Source organism: Crinia signifera, chromosome 7 (assembly GCF_055691185.1).
Source record: "Crinia signifera chromosome 7, ASM5569118v1, whole genome shotgun sequence".
Taxonomy (NCBI): Eukaryota; Metazoa; Chordata; class Amphibia; order Anura; family Myobatrachidae; genus Crinia; species Crinia signifera.
The window spans coordinates 48,253,648-48,280,249 of record NC_139223.1 but is presented as its reverse complement, the minus strand read 5'-3'; the positions used below and the strand labels follow the sequence as shown (position 1 = coordinate 48,280,249).

The 26,602-nt window shown below is 46.2% G+C and overlaps 2 protein-coding genes across 4 annotated transcripts in view; one reads left to right on the top strand and one right to left on the bottom strand.

Annotated features, from left to right (window-relative positions):
* Nucleotides 1-18,797, bottom strand: part of LOC146020137 (ankyrin repeat and fibronectin type-III domain-containing protein 1-like) — a 442,882-nt gene extending 424,085 nt beyond the window's left edge. Inside the window, exons 1-2 of the mRNA XM_083153004.1 lie at nucleotides 18,650-18,797; nucleotides 17,665-17,725 (exon numbers count right to left, since the gene is read on the bottom strand). The gene's annotated coding sequence lies outside the window, so the exon portion shown is untranslated. The remainder of the gene's footprint in view (nucleotides 1-17,664; nucleotides 17,726-18,649) is intronic.
* The window catches only part of TEDC2 (tubulin epsilon and delta complex 2), a 94,791-nt gene that overhangs the window by 49,615 nt on the left and 18,574 nt on the right, over nucleotides 1-26,602 (top strand). The window contains exons 1-4 of one of the 3 annotated variants that reach the window (XM_083153011.1): nucleotides 7,601-9,386; nucleotides 13,433-13,525; nucleotides 25,001-25,071; nucleotides 25,374-25,472. In XM_083153011.1, coding sequence (XP_083009137.1) covers nucleotides 25,046-25,071; nucleotides 25,374-25,472 — 125 coding nt within the window. In that variant the 5' untranslated portion in view covers nucleotides 7,601-9,386; nucleotides 13,433-13,525; nucleotides 25,001-25,045. Of the gene's footprint in view, nucleotides 1-7,600; nucleotides 9,387-13,432; nucleotides 13,526-18,660; nucleotides 19,083-25,000; nucleotides 25,072-25,373; nucleotides 25,473-26,602 lie in introns of those variants that run through there. The other 2 variants (XM_083153010.1, XR_014450725.1) reach the window with 2 other exon arrangements.

The window sequence follows — 26,602 nt, the reverse complement described above, 5'->3', positions numbered from 1 at the left end:
CTCCCACTTATTTCCCCCAATTCATTCCTTCTTTCCCATCGATTCTCTCTCTCTCTCTCTCTCTCTCTCTCTCATTCCCTTATTCATTCTCTCTTTTCCCATTTCCTTTATTCATTCTCTCTCTTGTAACCCCTTCTGGGGTGGGTTTTTCTGGGGCATGGCACCCTCTCCCCCAAAATACTACTGCTCCCCTGATGCTGGTGCCCCGATGGGGTGCGCGGGCGCATGGGTATTCAAGTCGGGTGACTTGGAAAACATGAACTGTTTGGGGACTGAGTTTGAGAACCACTGCCCTAGAGAGTGATATAGACTAGATTAGAAATAACAAAAATTCCAGGTACAATTGCACGAAAAAAAGCCAAAATACAGATACAGATGGCGGCTATACAGTAGTTGCACCATTTGCTTTCTTTCCTTCCTGCCAATATTCCTCACACTGGGCAATGAATCACTTGAAAATCTGGTTCTAACACAGTTATTATGATCTGCTGGGTCTGCTTCATATGCAGAGGTACGAGCCGTTTGTTTAGAGCAATGTTTGTTGGATCTGGCCTCCGTATAAGTCATATTTACAGATTTACTAAATTATGCGCTGGTAAATTTGTCCAATTATCCCAGCACTCCCTTTATATTTCATGCCTCCCTATGAGACAGCGAGTCCTGATTCACGGACCTCAAGCTATCCCCAAAAGTGGGTCTCTAGCCAGATAATGGTAAGTTTGGGCAGACCAGGACAGAGATAGGGCGAAGATTGGGCAGATTGGGAGCAGGGCTTATTTTGGCCCGATTTTGAGTATCTAAAGCTTTTCTACACACTACAATATATTGCACAATCTCACAGTCCCCAATCAATCTGCACAACCAACCTACAGTGTGTACAATCTTCTCATCTGGGGCCAGATGATCTAAGCTCAAAAAGTGATAAGCCACCAGCCAATCAGCACCTACCTATCATGCTACAGGCTGTTTGGAAAATGACAGTGATGAGCTGATTGGTTGGTGGTTTATCACTCTTCACTGTATCACTTTTCAAGACTTAGTACATCTCGCTCCTGAGGTGCTTCGTGTCAGATGTACAATGTGGTGTGTATGCAGGACCACACAATGGGTCTGATTCAGGCCGGTCGTGATGTTCGAAAACCGCAGATCCCAATTTCCAGACAACTGCGTGTGCGCGAACACTTAAACTATGATCACCTAGTGACCCAAACCATGGCCGGCCTGTGTCTCGCTGTGTAGCGAAGCGCCCACACTTTAGTGATGTGCCCACAATTTTTTAGGGAGGGAGCTGGTGAGCGGTGCGGCCTTCCCCTGTACTGGGAAGCCCCCCTGCAGCCTAGCACCGGAGGTTGCAGTTTTGCTAAATTATGCAAAACTGCAACCAGGTCTTAATGAGGCCCAATATGCTTCATGGCACTGCTCTACGTGAGGATTGCATACGTTGTACATGAGCTGCCATTAATTGGATACAATCACTGGACACAATCTAATGTGCGATCATCTAAAACACAGGTTCTCAAACTCGCTCCCCACAACAGTGCATGATTTGCAGGTCTCCTCACAGAATCAAGTGACATAATTAGCTCCACCTGTGATTTTTTAAAATGTGTCAGTAAGTCATGAGCACACCTGTCAGGTGGCCTGGAAAATGTGAACTGTGTAGGGTCCTGAGGACCGAGTTTGAGAACCACTGATTGCATAGTGTGTGTGTGCCACATCCTGTGTACTGGGATCGTATGATTGTAAGTGAAATTGGAATGACAGTCACCTTGTTTGTTATTTCTGAGAGCAGGCTCAGCATGAGCTCTCACGCTGTCAGTCAGACACTCATGCTGAGCCTGCTGTCAGCACAGTGCATGCTGTAGAAGTGTGTGCTGCTGTTGCTGCCAAGGAGGGATGGAGGGGGAAGGGAGGGGGAAGGGAGGGGTCGGACCAGGGCAGGGCCAGCAAGCCCGGGCCCCGGTAATTAGTACCCGTCCCCCCCCCCCCCCCTCGGCTGCCCTGCACCCACGTTGTGATGCCACTGAATGGTATATCTATACAACATGTCCTGTAAATGATTTTGAAGACTGGCATTGAGTTGGGCAAGGATGGAGAAATTGGAAAGAAAAAACATTGACCGAAATATAATAGCCAGCATTCCACAGGCCGCAACAAGTGCATATGTTCTGTCACTGTACTTGGCAATGTAATCATAATCATGTAATCATAATATAGTCGTACGCCACGTCTCATATAGTATTATAAAACAATGAACATATCGATCTGTAAAATAATCGTTAACCATAATGGCATTATTTAATCGAGCGGCAGCAAAACTATTGATTGACAGCTCGGATTTGTTATTGTAGCTCTTATTAGCATGCAGAAACATTGATTTCCTGTTGTAATTCTATTTATATAACACCACAGAATAGATTAGAGGTTATTGAGCTGTTGAATGCGCTTGTAATATATTATTCTCTATTAAGTGGTTGCTGTATGAAGGGCAATTAAATCCTGGGAGAGATTGCCTCTGTTCTATAAAAACATACAGAAAAACATAAATCTGGAAAGATGAACCAAGTCGGGTTTGATTTAATCAGCTGAAATGTTTTTTTTTTTCTAATTCTGCCGCCCGCCGCTGACTACTGCCACAGGCCAGCAACTCCTGTCAGCCCTCTCCCAGCAGGAGGCATGTGACATCGGGTGCTGGAAATAAATCGCTTACGATGCGATTGGATGCAATGGGACATCTCATTGAGATGTCCCATCACATCTGATCGCACACGTGTATGGGCATGAGAAGATCTGTCCCATCTCCTCAATGCCAGTGCAGTGGAAGACTGGGCAGTAGCAATGGGGGAAGGGGGGGTTATGTCAAAGATTGTCAGTGTTGTGGTGTGTCGGCAACAGCGGGGCGGTGCTAGCCAGAGAGGAGGAGGCACAGCCTCATTGGGGGTGGAGAATGAGGTGTCCCAGCTGATGACGGGTCCGTTATACTTGTATAAAATAAACCAAGAAGAGAGTTAAGGGTTAATGGCTAGTCACTCCCCTTGTAGCTTGGTTATTCATACTCTGGCAAAGCCATTCTGTATCACTATCAGCTGTGAGGCCTTCTCCCCCGTGATCAGATTCCTTGTCATGAAGGCCCACTTTAAACAACAACCAACATTTGTCGTAATTCCAGGAAATAGCCTCAATTTCTTCATCGTATCAGTGTGTAAATAGATAAAGCGATTTAAAAGGACAGCAAAAACTGCAGGCACTAAATTCATTCACTATAATTAAAAGGGCACACAAAGGTCCTTATTCTGGTTCACTCTCAAAGGCAAAATCCCTCTCAAATGGACAAAACCATGTGCACTGCAGATGTAACATGTACAGAGAGATTTAGATTTGGGTGAGTTCTTTTGTTTCTGTGCAGGGAAAATACTGGCTATTTTATTTTTACACTTCAATATAGATCTCACTTTGAAGTAAAACCCCACCCAAATCTAATTCTCTCTGTACATGTTACATCTGCCCCACCTGCAGTGCACATGGTTTTGTCCATTTTAGAAGGAATTTGCCTTTGTGAGTGAACCAGAATAAGAGCCACAGTGTAGGTCCCATAAATGCCACAACTGTGAACATATCCAAAGTGGTAATTATGTTCAGATGTGTGAGGCCGTCAATAGTAGCATATACATCGGGGTTTATGTAGGTACACATCACAGACACTTTGTGATCTTGTTTTAAACGATTTCTTTCTATGGAGCAAATGCATTAATTACCAAGTTCAAATTCTCTCCCAACAGAAGCCTCTCTCAACATCTCCACCTAGTGTCCACATTGCTCACTGCAGAACTCATAAAGACATTGCAGTGTCAACGGATTAAAGAGGAAATGTCACCTGGGAACAATATCTTTTTAATTACCGAGAGAGTCTAAAGAAGCTTAATGTATAAAAATAAAAGCTTTCCAGTTAATGAAAAGATAAGAAGAGTATATAAACTGAACTCTTGTGTATGCATGATAGGGAATATAGAATGTAAGCTTTACTGGAGTAGGTAATGTGAATGATCTCTGAATAGCACTGAAGAATAATACCCATTTCACACTGCAGCTCTTAACTGGTATATTGCCGATTTTTTTGTCTTTTAAAATGGTTAGAGCTGCAGTGTGAAAGCACCAGTCTGCATTTACCGGTTACAAATAACCAGTATTTGCAAACGGGTAAAAAGCAGAGTCCTACACGGTTCAGAGCCATTTTTTTTTCAGTGTGAACGGCTCTGAACCGGTATATAGGACTCAGGCAGTAGCTATGAGAGTTCAGTGCATATGTAATGAGCCGCTCATTATATATGCACATATGTAATGAGCGCAGTGCATATGTAATGAGCCGCTCATAACATATGCTCATATGTAATGAGTGGCTCATTCATATGCACCACGCAATCTTATAGCTACTGTCTGTCCTGCTTTCACACTGCAAACCTGCTTGAGATCCGGTATTTATGTGCGGTGTAAAAGGGGTTTAAAACGGTAATATACCATTATAAATACCCTTTCAAAATACCGGGTCTCAAATGTTTAGGCCCGAAAAAAACACAGAAATGAGATGTAATGCGCTGCTGGATATAGTAATACTCCGGATAATTGGCTGAGTCAAAATAAATAAGGACACACTATTTAACGAATTCTGAGATTTATATAAAATTGACATTTGAAGATATACACATAATTTAAATACACAAAATAAGCAATACAAAAAGAAATATAATAAAAATCATTAAAGAATTTAATGAATGACAAGACTCAACTAGGTCTCCAATTTTAAAGTGACCAATCCTGTTAATTTAGATTAAGGTAGATAATAGGCATCAGGCTGTCAGTAGATGTATAAGTCGTTTTCCATACAATGAGAGAATAGTAAGTCAGGTAAAGATGTTAAAGCCGGTCTTTGGCATATAAATCATGCAGTAGAAATGGGGGGGAGTGCTCGCGCTGAATACCTTCTGTGGCGAGGGGGCTGCCAGGCTGGAGTGGTCCAGGCTCCTAAACGTTAGTATTATAGCAGGTGGGTAACCTAGCGCTCAACCTCTTATGTATCACAATGGTGTGTGTGGTGGGTATGAATGAGAGAGAGTGACACGTATTCTTCCTTTAAAGGATTGATTGTGCTGTACAACTTGATAGGTATAAGAATAAAAATAAAAATAAATATAAATGTAAAAATTAAACTGCAATATGAGTCCGTCTAGCCAAACCAAAGGATGCTGCACGGTGGTAATTTTGCAACCTGGTGGGTAGAAGGGCTGTAATAATGCAGTATGGGTGGAGGGGGGTTATTCCTCTGTGATGGTGTCTCACAGAGTGAATGGTAGGGGGAGGATGGGATGCAGATGCACAGCCGTATGTGCACGCAAAGTGCTTGGAGGTGGAATAGGGCACAATGGTGGGTACGGGCAAGTGCAAGCTATCAAGTTGTACAGCACAATAAATCCTTTAAAGGAAGAATACGTGTCACTCTCTCTCATTCATACCCACCACACACACCATTGTGATACATAAGAGGTTGAGCGCTAGGTTACCCACCTGCTATAATATAAATCATGCACTTATTTGTGTTGAAAGAGCAGGCTCAGATAGATACCGGGCTGTGGTGTATTATAAATTATCACCCTCACTTTTCACACATCCCAGGGAAAACTTAGGTGGCTAAATGATTGAGATATTCGCTCTCCCTTGTAGCCGCAGTATGTCCGTGCTGCCAAGGGAAGGTAGTCCTCTACCGCAGCAGATAATCCAAACTGTTTGAAAGAGATGATGCCGGTAGCTTAATTCCACGGGCAGATGGTTGCACGCCAACCCGGTCCACCTGCAGCAGAAGACGGAATGACCTTCCAGACCACAGAGGGACAAAGATCAAGGTTGGCGGCAGGTAGAGACCGCGTCCAGCGGGAGACAAAGTAACAGCCCGGGCTACAGCAGGATGGAGGTCCAGATCAACGCCAAACAGCTGATTACCGGCAGTGTGGGGAGAAAGCTGCGCTTCAGCTGGGCATCTGACTAGGGGTCACGATAGGGCGGAATCCCAGTAGGCAAATAGTAATGATGTCAACGCGTTTCGTTCCTGAAGTCAAGTGGGAACTTTCTCAAGACGGATGAAACGTTTAGGCAATGTGAAAGCAGCATAAGACATTATGCTAATCACTTAGGACCTGATTCTGATTACATCGCTCCCTTGCGTGTTCGCATGGGGGAGGGATGCTTAGAGTCTGCGAATGCATATTTCCGTAATGCGCAGTGGGGCGGTGGCGACGGACTGTGCCCATAAGAATGCCCAGCATTTCATGGGTGCTCCCATGAAAACGCTGGGCGTTTCCATGCTAATGCAGTCATAACGCGTGTGCGGGGCGCGGGCAGTGGATGTCAGCTGCCTGCCCATTTCCCATACAGGGAGCCCGCAGATCTAAGACACCAGAGAGGGTCTTAGATTTGAGTTTACCTTCAAAATCATTTGATGGTCACAAACCATCGATTGATTTCAACCCCGCACCCAAGGCTGCGAATGGATATTTATGCTAAACATCCATTTGCAGCTGTGCGGGGGAACTCGGTGAGCGATGAGGGAGGGGCGGCCATTCGTGCGTAATTCGCAGCTTTGCGTGTGGGCCAGAATAAGGTCCTTAATGTGCAGCATTTTGTCTATCTACCACCAGTGACCCTAATCCAGACTTCCTGCTAGGGCGCTGTGAGCAATGGCATCCAGCAGGGCGGTGGAGACACAGGGGGTGATTCAGACCAGCTCGGTGCAAGCCTTATTTGCTCCCCCCATCAGATGTTTGTGGTTTGCACTTGCGCGAATATGCGCCAGTGTCTGCCCTGAATTCGCCCATCTCCAGCCAGAATAAACTCTAGTTTAGACTGACTTTTATTAGCGAGGGGAGAAAAAAAATCATTAGATGATGAGCGATTATTGAATTGTGCGGCCGCATGCGAGCAGATGTGTATGCGAACGCATCTGCTCGCATGCTAGTGAGTGGATTCTGGTAGCGGGTGCAGGGCCGGTGCAAGGCAACGGAGCACCCCAGGTGAGTCGGGGTGGGAGCGCCCCAGTGCCGGGGGGGGGGGGGTTTGTTACCTGCAGCACCGTCTGGGGAGCGGGTAGGGGGTTCCGTGCCGGCGTCTAACAGGAGCGCACAGGGGGTACCTGCGGCATTGTGTATAAAACTGTCGGTGTCCCTGCAGTGATTAAGGTGCTGGAGCGGGCACGGGCGTCTGTGCCGCGGGGGTACCTGCGGCGCTGTGTATAAAGCTAGCGGCGGCGGGGTCCCTGCAGTGAATAGAAAATAACTAGCACTATGCGGCGGCGCTGGAAGTGCTTCTGATTTTGAAAACACTGGCCACAAGCTAATTGGCTGAATCTCAGCCAATCAGCGTGCGGCAAGTGTTTTCAAACCCAGAAGCGCTTCCCGTGCCGCCGCATAGCGCTAGTTATTTTCCATTCACTGCAGGGACCCCGCCGCTGCTTCCGCCAGCTTTATACACAGCGCTGCAGGTACCCCCACGGCACGGACACCCCTGCCCGCTCCAGCACCTTAATCACTGCAGGGACGCCGACGCCACCAGCTTTATACACAGTGCGCTAACCCTCCATGCTGGGGGCGAGGGGCGAACTGCCGCCCTCCAGTGGTCGGCGCCCAGGCAAATGCCTAGAGCTGCCTAGCGGTGGCACTGGCCCTGCGTTCACCTGCTTGCTAGACAGGGAATATATGCTGCCCAGCGAGCAGGTCTGAATCAGGCCCCAAGCCTATTAATGCGGCTCGGATGCTAGCTGCACTCTCGGCCAGAATTCCTCCTGGGTGTAGGAAACAGTCTTTAGTTGGCATTTAGCTTCTATTTCTATCAAGGTAATTTGCAAACCTATACAACCCTGTAGACAGATCTGCATTAAGATTCATAACATTTGTGTTACTGAGTAGCGTTGTGATGGGCCAAACAGTTATCAAGGTGCAGAGGGATCTGGTAGCATAGCAGGGTATAATCTAATGTTTAATATACTGTGATTACATAGGAGATTAATTTAAACCAGGGCCGGCTCGAGGCATTTTCCAAGGAAGCGGCCGCGCTGGGCGCTGACTCCGAAGAGCAGCCGTCAGTCGGCCGCAAACAGAGCCGGCCCACCTGTTACGCATAGTTCGCAGCTGAGTGAGGTGTCAGACTACTATGGTCACCTGGGCGCAGTGGGCAGGCCCATAATAATGGTCATCATTATGCTAAGAACCTCTGAAATGCGATAGAGCAATATTATTACAGTAGGTTTAGCAGTTGTATATAGAGTGTGCACCTGCTACTACTGAAGTGCCATCTAAAATCGATCGCAAAACAGCACCTTGGTGCAGTTACGGTATAGTGGGTCGGCAATGTCTAGGTCATCGGTCATTGGGTTGACCACTAATGGTCCACGGTGAATAGGTCGACACCTATAAATGGTGGCAGCGGCTATACCCTAGGTCAACAGTGACATTATCTGCAATTACTAATCATACACAAGTCGACATTGAGATGGTTGCCACTAAAAACATCGACGCGGTTTCCCCATCTTTTTATGTCGGCATATGTCGACATGAAAACCATATACGTGTACCACGTCTCCTTGCATGCTTCAGTCAATCAATGACATAAGCATTACCATTGCATGCAGCCTGTGTGTGAATACTAATAAGCCCCACAATGTTTTCCTGCATATTATCATCAGGTTTCTGTTTAAAAACAGAATTAATGCTTTTAATGTTAATAGTATGCTGTTGTTTGAATGCAATTGAGAAATGATAACAGAGGCTGATTGGTTTCTATGGGCAACATCAACTCTTCAGTTTTAAAAGCTTTAGTAAATTGACCCCAAAGGAGGGTATTTAATCCTGGATGAATCTTTCCCCAAGTCAATTAAAAAAAAAACGGCAAAGATTTGGCTATCAGTATTCAATCATGGGCGTTTTCGCCCGTTTATTCGTACATTTTTGTCCATGCCATTTTATTTTGGGGGGGGGGGGAAAGGCCACAAAAACTGTCAAACACGGCCGCAAATTTTGCCAAAACCATGGAAATTTGCTGCAATTTTGACAATTTACACAATTTTCGCCAATGCTGGATTTTGCTCCTAGGTGAATACTCAACATGGGGATTGAATAGGGCGAGTCGAATACGCCCCCCAAAAAATGCGATTGAATACCCCCCCAAAGTGTCAATGATTTTGAGTGACTGCTTTGGATCCCCATATAATCTTTTCATTTCAGGCTCACTTTTCCTTTCATCTGAATATAATATAAAAAAAAATCATAATTTTGCTTTGAAAAGCATGAAGATAGTTCCTACGCTACATTATCGCCCCCTCATCGAGTGCGGAGCTGGATGACGAGGTGGGTAGACTTGTCAGTGGCCATATAGAAGTTAGTTTGTACAAATGTTTGACCATTTGACATGTTGGGAGACTTACAGCACAGAAGCTTTCAGCTTCTCAGTGGGGGATGTGCAACCCTGTATTACCCCTTCGTCACACACACGTGTACATTATAGATTTCTGATCATACAAAACACTCCCAATGCTCATTCTGAAGGTATATTTACAGCTCTGCATCACAGGCTGCTGCAACATGTTCTCAGCTCTCAGATTGTCACAATAATTAAACAGAAAGTCTCTGTTATTGTGGGAAACTGGGCTAATTTTACACCGTGCGCACTGAGTTTGGTGACTCAGATCTCATTACGTAGTCCTGTTTCTTGGTAGCAATCTACATCAGGTGCAAAGCGATTCAGAGGTATAATTAGAAAGGCAATGGACAGCGTCCAATAGGTAATCACTGCTGGCAGTACGCTGAATCATTTACCGCAGTTTAAAGGCCCCCCAACCCAGAGCAGTTGCAGGTGCATTGTAGCATTTGTTTTTTAGTTTTATTTATAATCCAATACCGGGGGCGAGTTAGCAAAGAATAATGAAGACATTTTATTAAACCTTTTGTGTGTGTTCAGTACTAATTATAGCTGGAAACTTGTCCCCCTGAGGGTTTGGTAGAGAATTAAACAATCCGATCGAAGGCAGGATCACTACCAGTGGGGGAAGCGAGGCGCGTCAAATAGAATTAAATAGCAGTCATGACAAGAGTGTTGTAATTAATTCCGATGGTAACCACTGTTTCTGATTGCCCGGCTACTTCACTACAGAATTCACCAGCAGAACCCGTTAGCGCTGGGTTCTAATGAGTTCCCAGCAATTCACAGCCACTGCGTTACTTCTAGATGAAGTTAGCCATTGTTAAGAAAAAGACGACCTAAGGGCTAGATTTATCAAGCAGTGATTTATTTTATTGTTTGTAAAATCGTCTGAGCGATTTTGAAAAATATCTGTCTGATAAATTAAGCCATAAGGGGTATGTGACCTTTAGAAATATGGGTGGTGGTTTCTCCGAACATTGCTTCATAAGCTTATTCCAGTCTATATAATAACATGATTACAAGAGACATGTTTAGAACCATAATGCATTTGTTTATTTTTCTTTCATAATGTACATGTTGAACTTGCGTATATAATTGACAATCATTTTTATTTACATTGTACCCACATGGTTGTAACTCTTGTCCATGATGTCTCAATAAAAAATTGATAACAAAAAATTAAAATGTTTCTTTCCTGATTCTCTGACGAATCACTGATCATCTCTGCCGGACGGTCTGGGGATCCGTTCCGCAGGGGCAGGGAATTGAGGTGGCTGATGCATGGGAGCCTTAATCAGTACTTGGGTGGCAGAACTAGGGAGATTTATATCAGAGATTAGACTCGTGAAAGACACCAGGGGCGAAATGTAATAGGGTGCGATTTTTGGACGAGTTCCAAAATCGCCAGAAATCGCACCTTTAAAAATCGTGTTTTTTAACGCAAAATCGCATATGTAATGAGATGCGAATTAGCGGCAAAAAAATGTGATTTGCCACGATTTTAAGTCATGAAAATGTGCGCATTTTCAGTCCTGAAAATGTGCGCATTTTCATATATGCGATTTTTGTAAAAAAAAAAAACGGCGTGTGGTCCCCCCTCCTAATCATAACCAGCCCCGGGCTCAAAAAGCCGGTGCTGGTATCATAAAATCAAAGGAACAATCAAGTTGGGGTTCCCTGGATTTTATAAAACCAGCACCAGGCTCAAGGTCCGGTGCTGGTTCCCAAAATACGGGGGACAAAATGACTAGGGGTCCCCCGTATTTCAAGAACCAGCACCAGACCCAACCAGCCAGCAGGGTAATGCCACAGCCGGGGGACACTTATTATATAAGGTCCCGCGGCCAAAGCATTAACCCCCTGGCTGGTCAGCATGGGCAGGGGTCCTGGGGAAGTGGGGACCCCCCAAAGAAGGGGTCCCCCCCCTCCAGGACTTACCAGCCCATGCTGAAAGTCCGGGGCTGTCCCCAATGCCCCTGGGCGGTGGGCATCGGGCTGATGTAAAGTGTAAAAAAAAGAATAAAAACTATTGTCTTCTGCTGTAGAACTATGAGTCCCAGCAAGCCTACCCCGCAGGCTGGGACTTGGAGAACCACAAGTCCCAGCATGCGGGGCATTAAAGGGCCCGCTGGTACTTGTAGTTCCATAGTACAAGAAATAGTTAAATAAACACACACTGACACCCTGAAAAATAAATGTTTAATACATCCACAGCCCACACACAATGATACTTACCTACCTTGAGCCCGTAGGTCGGTCCCTGGATCCTGGGTCCGGGCTCCTGGGCTGAAGAATCCGGGGTCCAGGATCCGAAGTAGTCCACAGGGGTACCTGAGGAAGGAAATCCTACTCACCTGGTCCCCGGCGACGACCCCGGCATCTTCAGCTCCAGACGCGCTGCTCCCGGCTGGTACCCGGTCACGGACTGGAGAGGCGCAGAGATGTTTCATCTTCCGTGCCTTTCCTCCGAATGATTCTACTGGCCGCCTAGCGGCCAATCAGGAGCCGACTTTCTCGGCTCCTGATTGGCCGCTAGGCGGCCAATAGAAACATTCGGAGGAAAGGCGCGGAAGATGAAACATCTCTGCGCCTCTCCAGTCCGTGACCGGGTACCAGCCGGGAGCAGCGCGTCTGGAGCTGAAGATGCCGGGGTAGTCGCCGGGGACCAGGTGAGTAGGATTTCCTTCCTCAGGTACCCCTGTGGACAACTTCGGATCCTGGACCCTGGATTCTTCAGCCCAGGAGCCCCAGATCAGCCCTGGAACCAGGACCAAGGCCCCGGAACCGGACTCTTCTGCCCTGGAGCCCCGGAGCCAGGATCCAGGGACCGACCTCCGGGCTCAAGGTTGGTAAGTATCAGTGTGTGTGGGCTGTGGATGTATTAAACATTTATTTTTCAGGGTGTCAGTGTGTGTTTATTTAACTATTTCTTGTACTATGGAACTACAAGTACCAGCGGGCCCTTTAATGCCCCGCATGCTGTGACTTGTGGTTCTCCAAGTCCCCGTCTGCGGGGTAGGCTTGCTGGGACTCATAGTTCTACAGCAGAAGACAATAGTTTTTATTCTTTTTTTTACACTTTACATCAGCCCGATGCCCACCGCCCAGGGGCATCGGGGACAGCCCCGGACTTTCAGCATGGGCTGGTAAGTCCTGGAGGGAGGGGACCCCTTCTTTGGGGGGTCCCCACTTCCCCAGGACCCCTGCCCATGCTGACCAGCCAGGGGATTAATGCTTTGGCCGCGGGACCTTATATAATAAGTGTCCCCCGGCTGTGGCATTACCCTGCTGGCTGGTTGGGTCTGGTGCTGGTTCTTGAAATACGGGGGACCCCTAGTCATTTTGTCCCCCGTATTTTGGGAACCAGCGCCGGACCTTGAGCCAGGTGCTGGTTTTATAAAATCCAGGGAACCCCAACTTGATTGTTCCTTTGATTTTATGATACCAGCACCGGCTTTTTGAGCCCAGGGCTGGTTATGATTAGGAGGGGGACCGCACGCCGTTTTTTCGTTTTCTTTTTTGTTGTAACTATTTTTTTTACAACAGAAGCATGCACAGATCTCAATGATCTGTGCATGTTTCTGTAAAAATCGACAGCAAGAAGCTGGTCTATTTTTTTTGCGCTTTTTGGTTATGTCCCATATGCGACTATAGAACTCGCATCCTATTACATATGCGAGTTCTATAGTTTACTATGGGAAAACATCTGGATGCGTTTTTCAGTGTGACTGAAAATCGCATCTTTTAAATGTGCGAATTCACGGGAAAAAATGCGATTTTTCCCACGACTCGCACCCTATTACATGTGCGATTTTTGGAAAAATTGCGATTTTGGCCAATTTTAACCAAAAATCGCAAAAGTCTAAAAATCGCACCCTATTACATTTCGCCCCAGAACTGTTCATAAAATATCTGCAATAAATGCTATTTCCTCTTAGCAAATTCATGATTTGATTTGTATTTTTATTTCCAGATCTCATGAATATTCTACATAGTAACCACTTTTCACTTTTACTACTTCTTTAAAGTTGCTTGGGTCTGCAGAAATCAGAAATTCATAGATGCGGTGAGTTCATCAAGATATACAGTGACACGTACAATATTCATTAAAGAATGTCAATGAAAGCATTTAATTAAAGCTCCATTTAAACAGGGAGTTCCTGTGTGAGCTGAATATAATAAGGCACTCCAGCAGACGTTTTCTCTAAAGGCAGCTATCGGCTATTTGATACTGTAATTATGTTTTCAAATACCTTTCAGCTCAGTTGAGTGAGAAAAATGTATTCTTGATATGCGGAGGTAATTAAGAAAAACCCATGTACTGTATCACTGGATTGATGTATTTGTGCAATAGCCAGACCGGCATGGCTCATAGAACGCATCGCCAAGTCACACCAACCCCTTGAATGGAGTTAACACAAACAAACTTCAACGTGTTCTGGTTGGGAGCAGCCATGATGATCTCCGCAATTTGTATATGCACTACATGATTAAGGTATTAATGTCCTTTTCATTACTAACCAATTTGGGTTTATCCTTGGGTCTGAAGGGCAAAACAGCATGACATGACCTCTCTGTGCTGATTTCTAGACCACCCCCTCCCCACCCTCACTTACCGCCCGCCTCTGCTGGTCACTCTGGGGGGGGGGGGCGCAGGCTCCCCCACCCTTCTGCTGCTCTGCCCAAGTTGAATCCCATTGGTCCCTGAGTGCAGTCTTCTCCTCCACCTCTGGACGCTCTCGTCTATTTAAAATATGGCACCAGCTTGTAAGCCAATCGGGACTCGTGGCCCGGCAGGCAATCAGATCAGCTGCCGGTAAGCGAGCTCTGACTGACTAATCAGACGGTGCTACATTTTAAATGGCCACCAGCGTCTGGTGGTGAAGGAGAAGCCAGTGCTCCGGGAGCAGTGAGCTTCAGCGAGGGAAGTTCAGTGGAGGTAGTCGGGTATGCGGTGGGTTGAATGAGTGACCCAGGCCCTTCACTCTCTGTCAGAGTGGCCAGGCCTGGAACAGCTGTGCCCACAGCACCCTCTTGATGGCGGCCCTATGCACACATACAGAATGTAACCACATTGTGACAACATACCCAGTCTCACCACAAACACACAACACCCTATAGGGCCGGACTGGCAATATGGCAAATGCCAGAGGGGCCGATATCCCAATACAGGGCTATCATACACCTTCATGCCCAGTGCACATTGCCACACACCTTAATGCACATTGCACAATATGTGGCACACCTTAATGCTCACTACACCTTGTCACACACCGTACTGCCAATTGCACATTATGCCGCACACCAAAACACATATTTTAAATGTCTTCCATCACTGGTGTGAGCCGCTCAGCAGCATATGAGCTGAGCGCACACCTCCAGAGAATCGGTCACTGCTCACGGGCACAGTGTCCGGTTCTGTAACTTGGCCGGGGACTGCAGGAAAGGGATCGTAAGATCCCACTCCTGCAAGATTACCTTCATAGGCCTACAGCAGTTAACGCCATCAGAGAAGTTTGGTACAAAGAGATCAGATCAATAATAATTTGGAGACTTTGGATCTCATAAAGAGGACAAAGCTTGGATCTGAATAGAACTACTAAGGTGTCCAGGGTTCTTCATCCAGCTGCCTCTGAAGTGGCTGCGCTGGCGTCATGGTAGGTAAGAGGAGGCTACCTGATTGCTCTGATTGCTGAGCACTCCATGTTGCTGCCTTTTAGTTGCTATGACAACGGCTGCGGCCCAATGAGCAGTAAAACGCTGAACGAGAGAATGAATAGCACTATGATGCCCATTGTATTTAATCAGAAGCACTCTGCAGGTTAACATAGTATCAGTCAGAGCCGGCTTGTTTTGTTGCAGAGCTTTGCGTCTGTCAGGCTGAGTTATTGGAAAGTGGTGGCGGTATCTCATTCTCCTGGAACACAGGGGTATGCAGAAGGACTTGGCAGGCATCCTAGCACAGATTCTTTTGTATTCGTTAGAAGCGATTATTGGACATTTATCTCATAGGTTTGTAAAAATGAATAAGATCTTTACTCATTAAAGATAAAATATAGAATATAGAGAATGGATTTAGGAATATACAATCACGTATACTCTAGTGAGGATGTCATTTTGCCAACATGTTCTAATGTCAACATCCACAGAGTCTACACATTGACATCATTTTGACATGTTAAAAATGTTGACATTTTGACCGTCAGCATTCACATCGACGCATGCAATTAGGATTAGAGTTAAAATGAAGTTAGGGTTAAATATCGGAGTGTTGACGTGTCAGCTGTCAATGTCCTGAATATTTAAACATTCTGAATGATGATGTAATGGTGTCAATGTAATGATTCTTGATAGTCTGCATGTCAGCTTATCATCCCACACCGTGGGCCTGATTCAGACTAGACTTGCTCGCTAGGCTGCGCATGTTCGTAGCCTAGCGAGCAGGTAAACATTGCCTGCTCAAATGCCAACCCCCCGAATCCCTGCATTTACATGAGTGTGATACTCGCCGAAGGCATTCGTATAGGTGGTTTACGCAAGCGCATAATGGTGCAGACGGCCACCATCGAAAACGAGGCCGAACTCTGCCCCGTCCCAAAGGGACTGAATCAGGCTCCTTGTCACATGGCGTAGAGAACACTGGGGCTATACATTGGACACGGGAATCCACTGGACTATACATTAATCACGCACATCTTTATTTTGCTTTCCTGATCTCCCACAGCACTAATTTCTGCTATATACCCACACTAGAGGAGCGGGTACCAAATGTATATGCTCTACTCAAGCTTGGGGGATAGGTGCTCCTTCCCTTATACGTACAAATTCCCTTATTTAGATTAAGATTCTCATATCCCCAGAGGGCTCCCCAGTAAGATATAAGCCCCATACACACTAGACAACATATCATTAACGATATGAATGATAACGACAAGTGTACACTCAATATTGTTAAATTGTGCACTCCCACGCATCGTTAATACCCCCTTTGTCGTCTGTCTGCGTGCTCAATATTTACTACTAGTCTTAAGGCCTGGCTGACGGACGGGCGAAAGTTTATAATTATGCAATTAAATGTTTTTCATTGAATGTACTCTTATACTCCTTTAACCCCTTCGGTGGTGTGCCCGGAAATTTCTCAGGCTGAACGGAGCAGCGCAGCAGGAGCGGGCTCTCCTGAGAAATTTCCAGGCATGCCACATAATCTTTCAAACGACAAATCACAATGCGCGAAAACAACAGAAATAGCATGGACCCTTATGACAGCAACCTTAAGGGGTAGTCCGATTAAACCCATCTTTGAACTTTGATTGTCCCTTAAGATGATAAGGCAGTGTTCAAAGTATGAAGACGATTAGTTAAAGCATTCGAGAGTTGTCATGGAACATCCATACTCACACACACACACATACACAAACATTGATTTATACTTATATAGACAATGACTACAATATTAACACATATTTGGAACCATACCCCATGTTTTCTATTTTTGTATTTTTAGTCATGGTTCATTAAATACTGCTAAAATAAAAGGTAGTTTTCTATGATTTTATTTTCTCCAAAATTGCCTTTGTGAACGTAGCACAACTACCTATATATGTATATCTAGGTAGGGTTGGCCATTGACCATGAACTTTTAGCATTAGGGGGGCCAATCCCAGGGCATTTTTTTTTTCCCAGATTGAAAAAAACTCTCAATCCCAGAATTCCCAGGATACCGGAGATTGGCCTCAGGACACCACACCTGAGTTTGAAACCATCATTAGATTGAAATGGAGTGATTCACACAATTGATGGGAGGCTGCCGGTGGTGGACATCGGTGGTTGATCACCGATTGTGAGTGCTCACCCTGCTATGCACATGTGCCTATAAAAACCAATGATGGTGTAAATCAGGGCTGGGCAACACCGGCCCTCCAGATGTTGATGAACTACACATCCCAGCATGCCTTGCATCAGTTTCAGCATGGCCACATAGCAAAACTAATGCAAAGCCTCCTGGGATGTGTAGTTCACTAACATCTGGAGGGCCGGTGTTGCCCAGCCCTGGTGTAAATCCATTGACCATCAATGGTCATCCCTATTTCTAGGGAACTACCCTAATTTAGGGAATACTGTCTTGTTTGGAACTTGTATTACCATATATTATTACTGAGTCACTACAGCTACAGTACTGTATACAGTATGTCAAGGGACACTTACCTGGCCATAGGAATTTTATGCAGTATTTCCCCAATTGCTGTCATGTATTGTCTTGCAGTGGCTGCAAAGAAAGTAAAACCATTATGTGACAAAAGAACCTGTTTTTAATTTGATATATGTATATATATATATATATATATATTTTTTTTTTTTATTATTATTATTATTATTATTATAGCTATTGGGGGATATTCAGACCTGATCACACACCTGCGAATTTGCAAAACGGCGACTATTGATAGACTACGCAGGGGTATGGATTGTTGCGCTCATACGACAAAATACGGCACATTCTTTGATTGCTGACAGTACGCAAGTTGATTGACAGAAAGCTGGAGTTTTCTGGGAAAGTCAGGACAAAGGCAGGTATGCCAAGATGTTTGAGGGGAAGTCCTGTGACGCCAACTCCATCCCCGATCTGGCTGCTTCTATCGCAGCTGCCGAGTAAGTCCTGGGCTACGCACAGACTGCACACACTGGAAAAATCAATAGATATAGGACCTTATTCTGGTTGAATCGCAAAACATCCATTTGCAGCCTATGGGGCAACACCCACATCATTCGATGGTCTCCTCCCCATCAAATGATGTGGAAGATGCACGCATATCTAAGTGACTTTCAGGTCACTTAGATTTGATGTCCGCTGCCCACCCCCTGCATCACTGGGCGATTTGCATGGGACTGCCCTGCATTTAAAACGCTGGCAAATCCCCTGGCCCATCTGCATGCACCCGGCGAACACTCTGTTCACCGTAGCCGCACGCACCCAGCGCATGCACATACACAGAAATGTACGTGCACATTTAACAAACATCGCCCTCGCATGCGAACATGTAAACCAGAATAAACCCCATTTGGCAGCTTGCGAATGGATTTGCAGCAAATCCCAGATCCAGCTAATTTTCGCAAACTGCGCTAAGTAATTTGCAGGAAAATGTAAGCAAGTCTCCCACATCGGCCCAGATCCCCTCAACTGCTCACTTACAGAACCCAAGTCATCAGTTTAAGGAGGCCTGAGGATGTAAATCTCTTGCTATCGCATCATTGTAATCTCAATGCTTGTAATATTAATACTGTATACATAGCAGGGTGTGGCCACAGTGCAGTGGCCATGAGAGATGAGAGCAGAAAACTCCCAGCAAAGTGTGAATGTAAATAAAGGTATCCCGCCAGGACTGCTTGAAATGAAAAGTGGACGCTGATAGGACAGCTGCCAGCGGGCTGCTATGTGTTCCGTTCTACTATTGGTGGCGATGATGAAACGCGTCTTCCGCATAACAACAGTAGCTAGCGCAGCAGTCTCCGTGCGCTTCCTGCTTCCTACTCCGTGCTGTTTCCCGGGCAGAGGGCTCGTTTCCCGGCTGATCTGTCACTGCGAGCCGAGACCTTACCGCAGAGCAGAGGCCTGCCACATACAGGTAATGAGCTGTTTGTAGGGAATCGTCTATGGATTATAACTCAATATTATTATTATTCCTGGTTTCTATCCCCCTCCATGCGCTCCGTGCTGCCAACCCCTTCTCCTGTGTACTTTATGTGTGCTGGCGCAGCCACAAGGTATTTTAATAATTGACTGTCATATGCATTACTCAGAAAAGTCATCAGGCATGATCATGAGTGAATATATAGATATGTGTAATATTGCATTGGATAAAGTGCTGAAAATGTGCATTATTTGTATTTTACAAATGTAATGCACAATGGACTATGCCAGCGCTATATAAATGCTCTCTGCATAGGTCGCTCTCTGCTGTGGTGCTTCTAGTGCAGGGATGCAGTTAAAATCCCGGCGGTCGGGATCCCGGCGTTCAGAATCCCGACCGCCGAAATGCCGACACATTCTCCCTCCTGGGGTGTCCACGATTTTAGCCCCGCTCTCTCCATGGAGATCAGTCATTTCTCCTATTTCCCGTAATGGGGCGGGGCTTAATGACGTCACAGTCAAGGCCCCCCCCCCCATCGGGTAAGGAAAGTCTCCTACTACTGTACCTGTCACTCAGTATCTGCAGCCGCTGTTACTAATAAATCACTGCACAGAAATAAATTGTGCAAATGTCTGCATCCACAACAGAATCAGGCCCTTTGTAAGGTGCTGTTATATGCTTGCTGCATAATAATAAATCAATTGATAGATTGTAAGCTTGCAAGCAGGGCCCTCATACCTTTGACTGACTGTAAATACCCAGTTTGTTGTATAACTGTCTCCTATTGTAAAGCACAAGTGAATATGCTGCGCTATATAAGAAACTATTAATAAATAAATAAATATGAAGGGAGTTCACCACAATGTCACTACTAGTGACTATCGCATTATACTGTTCATTCTATCACCCGCTATCTTTGAGAACCCATGCAGTTCCTCTTCCCTGCCTGGAATGTCGCTGTCTGCTGTAGTGCTTCTAGCACAGTGTGGTCTGTATATCAACACTGATATGCAAACCAGACCTGTGCGACAGTGACTCACAAACAGCACCAGTTGCAGTGAGGCAGGGGTAGGGCTGTCCTGTGTGCTACTGCTGAATGGCTGGCCAGACTGTCTTTCACTGTCAGCTACCACCCACAGTAGCAGCACACAGCCACACACACACATATGAAAGCCCAGCCAGCAGTGATACTGTCATGTTTGTTAATGTTTTTTTGTTTTATCAGTCTCTTAAGTTTTTAATGAATATAAATCAAGGAGAGAGTGAGCTGGCTGCAAAGCATTGAAAGCACCACACATTGGGGCAGATGTATCAGAGCAGCGCTTATCGCGCCGCTATGATACTTCCTGCTTCGCCTCATTAGCGAGGCGAAGCAGGAAGGGACATCGACAAGATGTATTAACATCTTGTCTGCCGAAGCGGGGGAGCGTTAACTCCCCCCTCCGGCGATGTCCCTTTCTGGAGATAGCGCATCAGTTAATACTGATGTGCTATCTCCTGTCCCCCGGCCGGCCGCACTGGGCATGCGCGGGATCTCGCTGTTCACGCGAGATCCCCAGCGCAGCCCAGACCTAACAGCAGGGACAGCGCTGTCCCTGCTGTTTAGATAGGGCTTCGCCAGCCTGATGCTGGCGAAGCCAAACCTGGCTTCGTGCGGAATGGTCAGCGATGCTGACCGTTCATACATTCGGCCTGCTATCATTTTGATAGCAGCGCCGATATGGACAGGGGCGCATACATGGGGGAGAAGTGGTATCAGTGTACATAACGTGCGCTGATACCCTTCTCCCCCATATCGACACATCATACATCTGCCCCATTGACACACAAAACAAAAAACATTGGAAGATTGAGAAAAACATCGGGGGAGAAATCTAGCGATGTCGATGAAACATTGGATCCTCAACATTGCAGGGTTAAACATCGAACATTGGAACCATAAATCCGATGTTACCAATGAAACATCATATGATTACCCATCCCTACTGTGCAAGTTAATGACGGGTATGGGTAAAAACTGAACCAGGACAAAACCCGCCAGAACCGGACATCAAACTCTGCATTTTGGAGCTGGTAGCGTCCGATCACCATGTAGCAAAAACCGGACGGTCCGGACCACATGGGTAGGCTGTAATCTCCCCTCCCCATGTCCCTGGTGATAGCTATCACAGGGACCCCCGTACAAGACACCCCTTGGACAGGACACCCTCCGGACCGGACCCTACAAGCTCCGGACTGCAGATTTTGATGTCCTGTCCGGAGTCTAGTGCGGGTCCGGTTTTTACATACTCCCGTTCAGGGCCGGCGCCACCACTAGGCAGCTCTAGGCATTTGCCTAGGGCGCCGGCACCTGGAGGGCGGCAGTTCGCCCTCACCCCCAGCATTTAGTGAACGGTACCTGTGAAAAAACGTGCGTCCCTGCTGAGCGCTGGTGCGTGCAGGGTTGTCCGTGCCGCCGGGCGAACCTGCGGCGCTGTTATTATGTGTAAGCTGGCCGCGGCCACGGCCGGCGGGGTCCCTACAGTGAATAGAAAATAACTAGCGCGGGAAGCGCTAGTTATTTTCTATTCACTGTAGGGACCCCGCCGGCCGCGGCCAGCTTACACACAATAACAGCGCCGCAGGTTCCCCCGGCGGCACGGACAGCCCTGCACGCACCAGCGCTCAGCAGGGACGCCGGGGACGCACGTTTTTTTCACAGGTACCACCGGCTCTGGTTCCGTTAATGGCAATTTAAATTGTTATATGTTCTAGCAATCATTTGGTACATTCATGATGAAATTTAGATTTTATGAATGCAGGCCATAACACTTGTATTGATTTATATTCTGCAATACTTATATATTAACAGTTACTTCTATAGCCCACACATATTACCACCCTGTGTCCACGCCATCAACTATTACCTTTAGTAAAGTTGTGGCGAGCCACCAAGCCTGAAGCGTGGTGAACGGACAATGATGCTATTCTGAAAGCGGCTAACGTAACTGGCGTAAGCCATGGCCGCAAAGATGAGGAAGTACCCAAATTCATAGATGGCGGCTGCCAATCTTGGCCCTCGCCACATAACTGAACTTATGGATGACAATTTGGTTAATTTAATATTTTTTTTCATAATTTCTCTATGGTGAACTCTAGGGTGCTGTGATTCAAAAAAGTTTGGGAATTCCTGGTTTATGGGCAGGATAGTTTGTGTACAACTCCAAAGGTCAGCATTGGAGAAAACTAGCGAGCTGAAGCCAGTGGCTGTGTCCTTGAAAGTAGGCATGGCCGCAGGGCCGGCGCTACCCGCTCAGCACAGCCTGCAAAGCAGGTAGGCGCCGGCCCTTGAAGGCGCTACCTCCCCTAATCTGAGACTGTATCTGCCAGCTGCCGCAGCCTGCGTCTGTCAGTATATGACAGGCAGCGGTACGGTACGGACAGCAGGGCAGACCTAGGAGCTTAATATGGGGGACAATTAATAAAATTTGGGCAGCGATCACTGCACTCTTTGATGCCCGCTGACAGCAGCTCAACTCGTCCTCGTCTCACACCGTCCTACTTAGTGACGCTGCCGCCCGACATCATTACACTGTCGCGGCGCGTACATGCAGGGAGAAGAGCCGTCGGGCAGTCAGGATTAGCTGGACTCTGGAGCAGATTGACTCGGTGCAGGGTACACTGCGGGAGACGGGACAGAAGGCCACGCAGGCACCTACAGTACATTAGGTGAGAGGCACCCCCATGATCATCTGTATTAATGCTGAGGTGACAGTGGCACTCACAGGGTTAATTAGTTAATTAATTGGTTAAGATAGGGAAGTGTCTATGAGTGTTTATTCTGTGAGTGCCACTGCCACCTCTGTCTTAATACAGTACAATTACTGGAAAGTGCTAGGGTGTGTATATATATATATATATATATATATATATATATATATATATATATATATATATATATAGTCTTTGTAAGGATCGGCACTCCTGGGTAATTTATCCAGTATTGCCTCGGTGCCAGTTAGAGTGTAAACGTACACCATATAACAGAGGTTAGCTTCGGCACTCGTAGGACTTTACAGAAAAGCAAACACAGACACTGTGGTCCGGGGGCAACGTTTTGGTTTTATTATTTATTTATTATTATTGAATAAAACCGAAACGTTGCCCCCGGACCACAGTGTCTGTGTTTGCTTTTCTGTAAAGTCCTACGAGTGCCAAAGCTAACCTCTGTTATATATATGTGTGTGTATGTTGAGGAAAATGTGTCACTCTGGGACTTGTGCAAAAAAACAACCTTTTACTGTGGTCTACGCCACTTTGTAGGTGTCCTGTAGACGGGCTAAGGCCCAAAACAGCATAGACAACAGTAAAAGGTTGTTTTTTGTCCCAGAGTGACCCTCTTCCTCAACAGTGGGCACCTGGGCAAGCTAATATTGCTGTTGCAAATAAGCTTGTGCTACTGTGCGGTGTCATTTTAGAACACATTCCTTGTGAGAACACAACTTTTTTTGTGGCGTGTGTCTCTAGAATGCGCTATTTTATAATATAAGGGAGGGCACAAATTTAGAGTTAGCAGGGAGGCACCGAACACCCTAGCACCGGCCCTGCATGGCCATCAGCGGGTGGCAACCATCAATAAGACATCTATAGTGAACCATGAATCGATGATTTATGCGATTCAGTGGCCATTGCTAGAAGTTTCTGGCTGGGCTATGGGCCAATCAAAAATGGTGTCAGGGCATAGCGTGCTGATGGTTGGTGCTAAGCTCTGTGCCCAGAGGGATAAAAAATAATTAATTCCACTCAGCCATCGATGGCAGAGAACCATTGGCTCTCTGGAATCAATGGGGAAAAACAAACAAAAAACAGCCATTATTTGTTAGCCATCGATATTTGACAATTATGGTTGGCTGATGACCATCCCTAATGGGCGCATCTTCACTGGCAACATCTGCGTGAATATCCCTGTCATCCTGAGTAACCCATTGGCTACTCTGCTGACCAATATTTACGCAGGTGATCCAATGCCGCGTACTGCAGGAGTTAATCACAGAAGCCGGCAGGAGACGTCCATTTACACAATATACCTCTCGCGGCACTATCATCATTTGATAGTAGTGGCTGCAACTAGTTCAGGTTGATAGATCTTTAGTGCCTAGACAGATAGTCAATGGGTCTACCCTAAAAGGCCGACGAAAAATAGGTTGGCCGGGTCAAAATGTTGACATGAAAGAGGTAGACACCGACCTGGTCGACAGGAGTTTTAGATGATTTTTGTTCACAATTACAGTAGCTTATTGCTGACATATCTTGCACTCACTTTTGTTATATAGCAGGGATTCCAAAATCATGTGAGCGCAATGAATGGATAAGGATTAAGAAATAAGACCCTTAAGCCATGTACACACGGGGCGATTCATCTAAACCAGGCATGGCCAAACTATGGCCTGCCAGCTCTTGTGACACTACACATCCCAGCATGCCTTGCCACAGTTTTGCTATTAGGTAAAACTAAGGCAAGGCATGCTGGGATGTGTAGTGTCACAACAGCTGGAGGGCTATAGTTTGGCCATGCCTGGTTTAGATGAATCGCTGTTCCAGAATTGCCCCATGTGTTCACAGCGGGCGACAGCGATGTGCGGCCCCGCAGTGTTGCTATCGTCCGGCCAGATAGACAATGCAGGCAGGAATATTCTTACTAGACAGTGCAAGGTCTGTTCGGCTGCACACACTGGCTGCTGCTGAGGAAGCCGTCGGTTTATCTTTGGCTGCAACATTGGAGATTTTGACTAAGCAAAAAACTTTGACTAGTCAAAATCTCCCATCTACAACCCATGTGCACCCCTTTAGTCATGAAATCTATTGCGTATGAAGAGTTTTCTTTACATTTAATGCATATTTTTGATTGTCTTAATCTTTATTCATATCTATAGGTGACATAATACCAATACTTCTAAACCGGGACAGATAACTATATCATGTTGTCGTCAAGCTGCTCTCACAGGTACTGACCTTTGAATGTTGATTCCAGGCTTCAAATACTGTTATAATGCAATAAGCTAAATATGTTTTACAGTTCTGTATTACACACAACACTCTTATACCACTTTTACACTGCCCTAAAAATCTTGGTTTGAAGCTGGGTTTGAGCTGGATACAAAATCCCAAGTTCTACCCACTATAAGAGTGGTAATAGTGAACTGACTGCATCTGATGATGGTTGATGGTAATGGTGAGTGGGATGATGTACAGTGGTGCATGTCTGTTGTAGCCTTCGTGCTATACCAAGTGTCTTTCCTCCCATAGGCTGCTGTCCCTTCTGAATCAGGCCCTACTCAGCTGCAAGGAAGAAGAGAAGCAGCTTGAAGAACATTTAAGGCGGAGCCGAGTGCTTCTAGGTGACTGGTACGTTTAGGACACGGACTGATTGTTAGCTATGCGCGGCTTAGATGACGTCTGGCTACTCTTGGCATGATGAAAACTTTTAAATAGCATTGTAAAGGATCAGATAATATGCCAGAAATATGTCAATTCCAGACTTAAACGTAGCCCTTTAATATTTTATATCCAGTCGGAATCCCGGATTGAGCACCCCCCTATATATGCATTTTCTTTGTTGGTCCTATTATTATTATTATTATTAATAATAATAATAAATAACTTTGGTTATTATAAAGATTGAAAAAATGTTAAAGGAGCAGATGGGTCAAGTGCTTGTTATCTGCCATCAAATTCTCAGGTTTCTGGAACTGGCAAAACTGAGCTTAACTAGATTTTAGCTGACACACTGATAGCTTACGGTTTGACCCCTTGTGTAGTCACTTCTCGGTACTTGTTTAGTTTCACGGCAGCAGCTTACGCTACGTTTGAAGCTACGCTATTAGCGTAGCCCAATGGCTGCCTTACTTGTGTAGTTTCATGGCGGCAGCCTAAGCTACATTATCAGTATAGCCCAATGGCTGCCTTACTTGTGTCGTTTCACGGCGGCAACCTAAGCTACATTATCAGCGTAGGCTGCCACAGTGAAACTACACAAGTAACTACCGTACTGTTGCCGGGAACTGCATCTCTGTCCCCGGCGTCCCTGGCAAGACTACTCAGCGCCTCTCTCACACTGCCGGCACCAGCATGATCCCCTCTCTTTGGCGGAGAGGGGATCATGCTGGCACCGGCAAGGAGGAGCTCCATCTGTTTGACACGCAGGAGCTACAGAACCCCTAACCCTGTAGGCAGGGTTGCTGTACCCTGTCGTAATAGCTACTCAGACGCAGGAGTGTCTCATTGCTGGAGAGTCTGAGACGCTCCTGCGTGTCAAACAGATGGAGCGCCTCTCCGCTGGCGCCATCATGATCCCCTCTCCACCAAAGAGAGGGGATCATGCTGGCGCCGGCGGGGTGAGAGAGGAGCTGAGTAGGCTTGCCGGGGACAGAGATGCAGTTCCTGGCAACAGTACGGTAGTTACTTGTGTAGTTTCACGGCGGCAGCCTACGCTGATAACATTTCAAAGAATGGGATATCAAACCAGTGGCGCAATG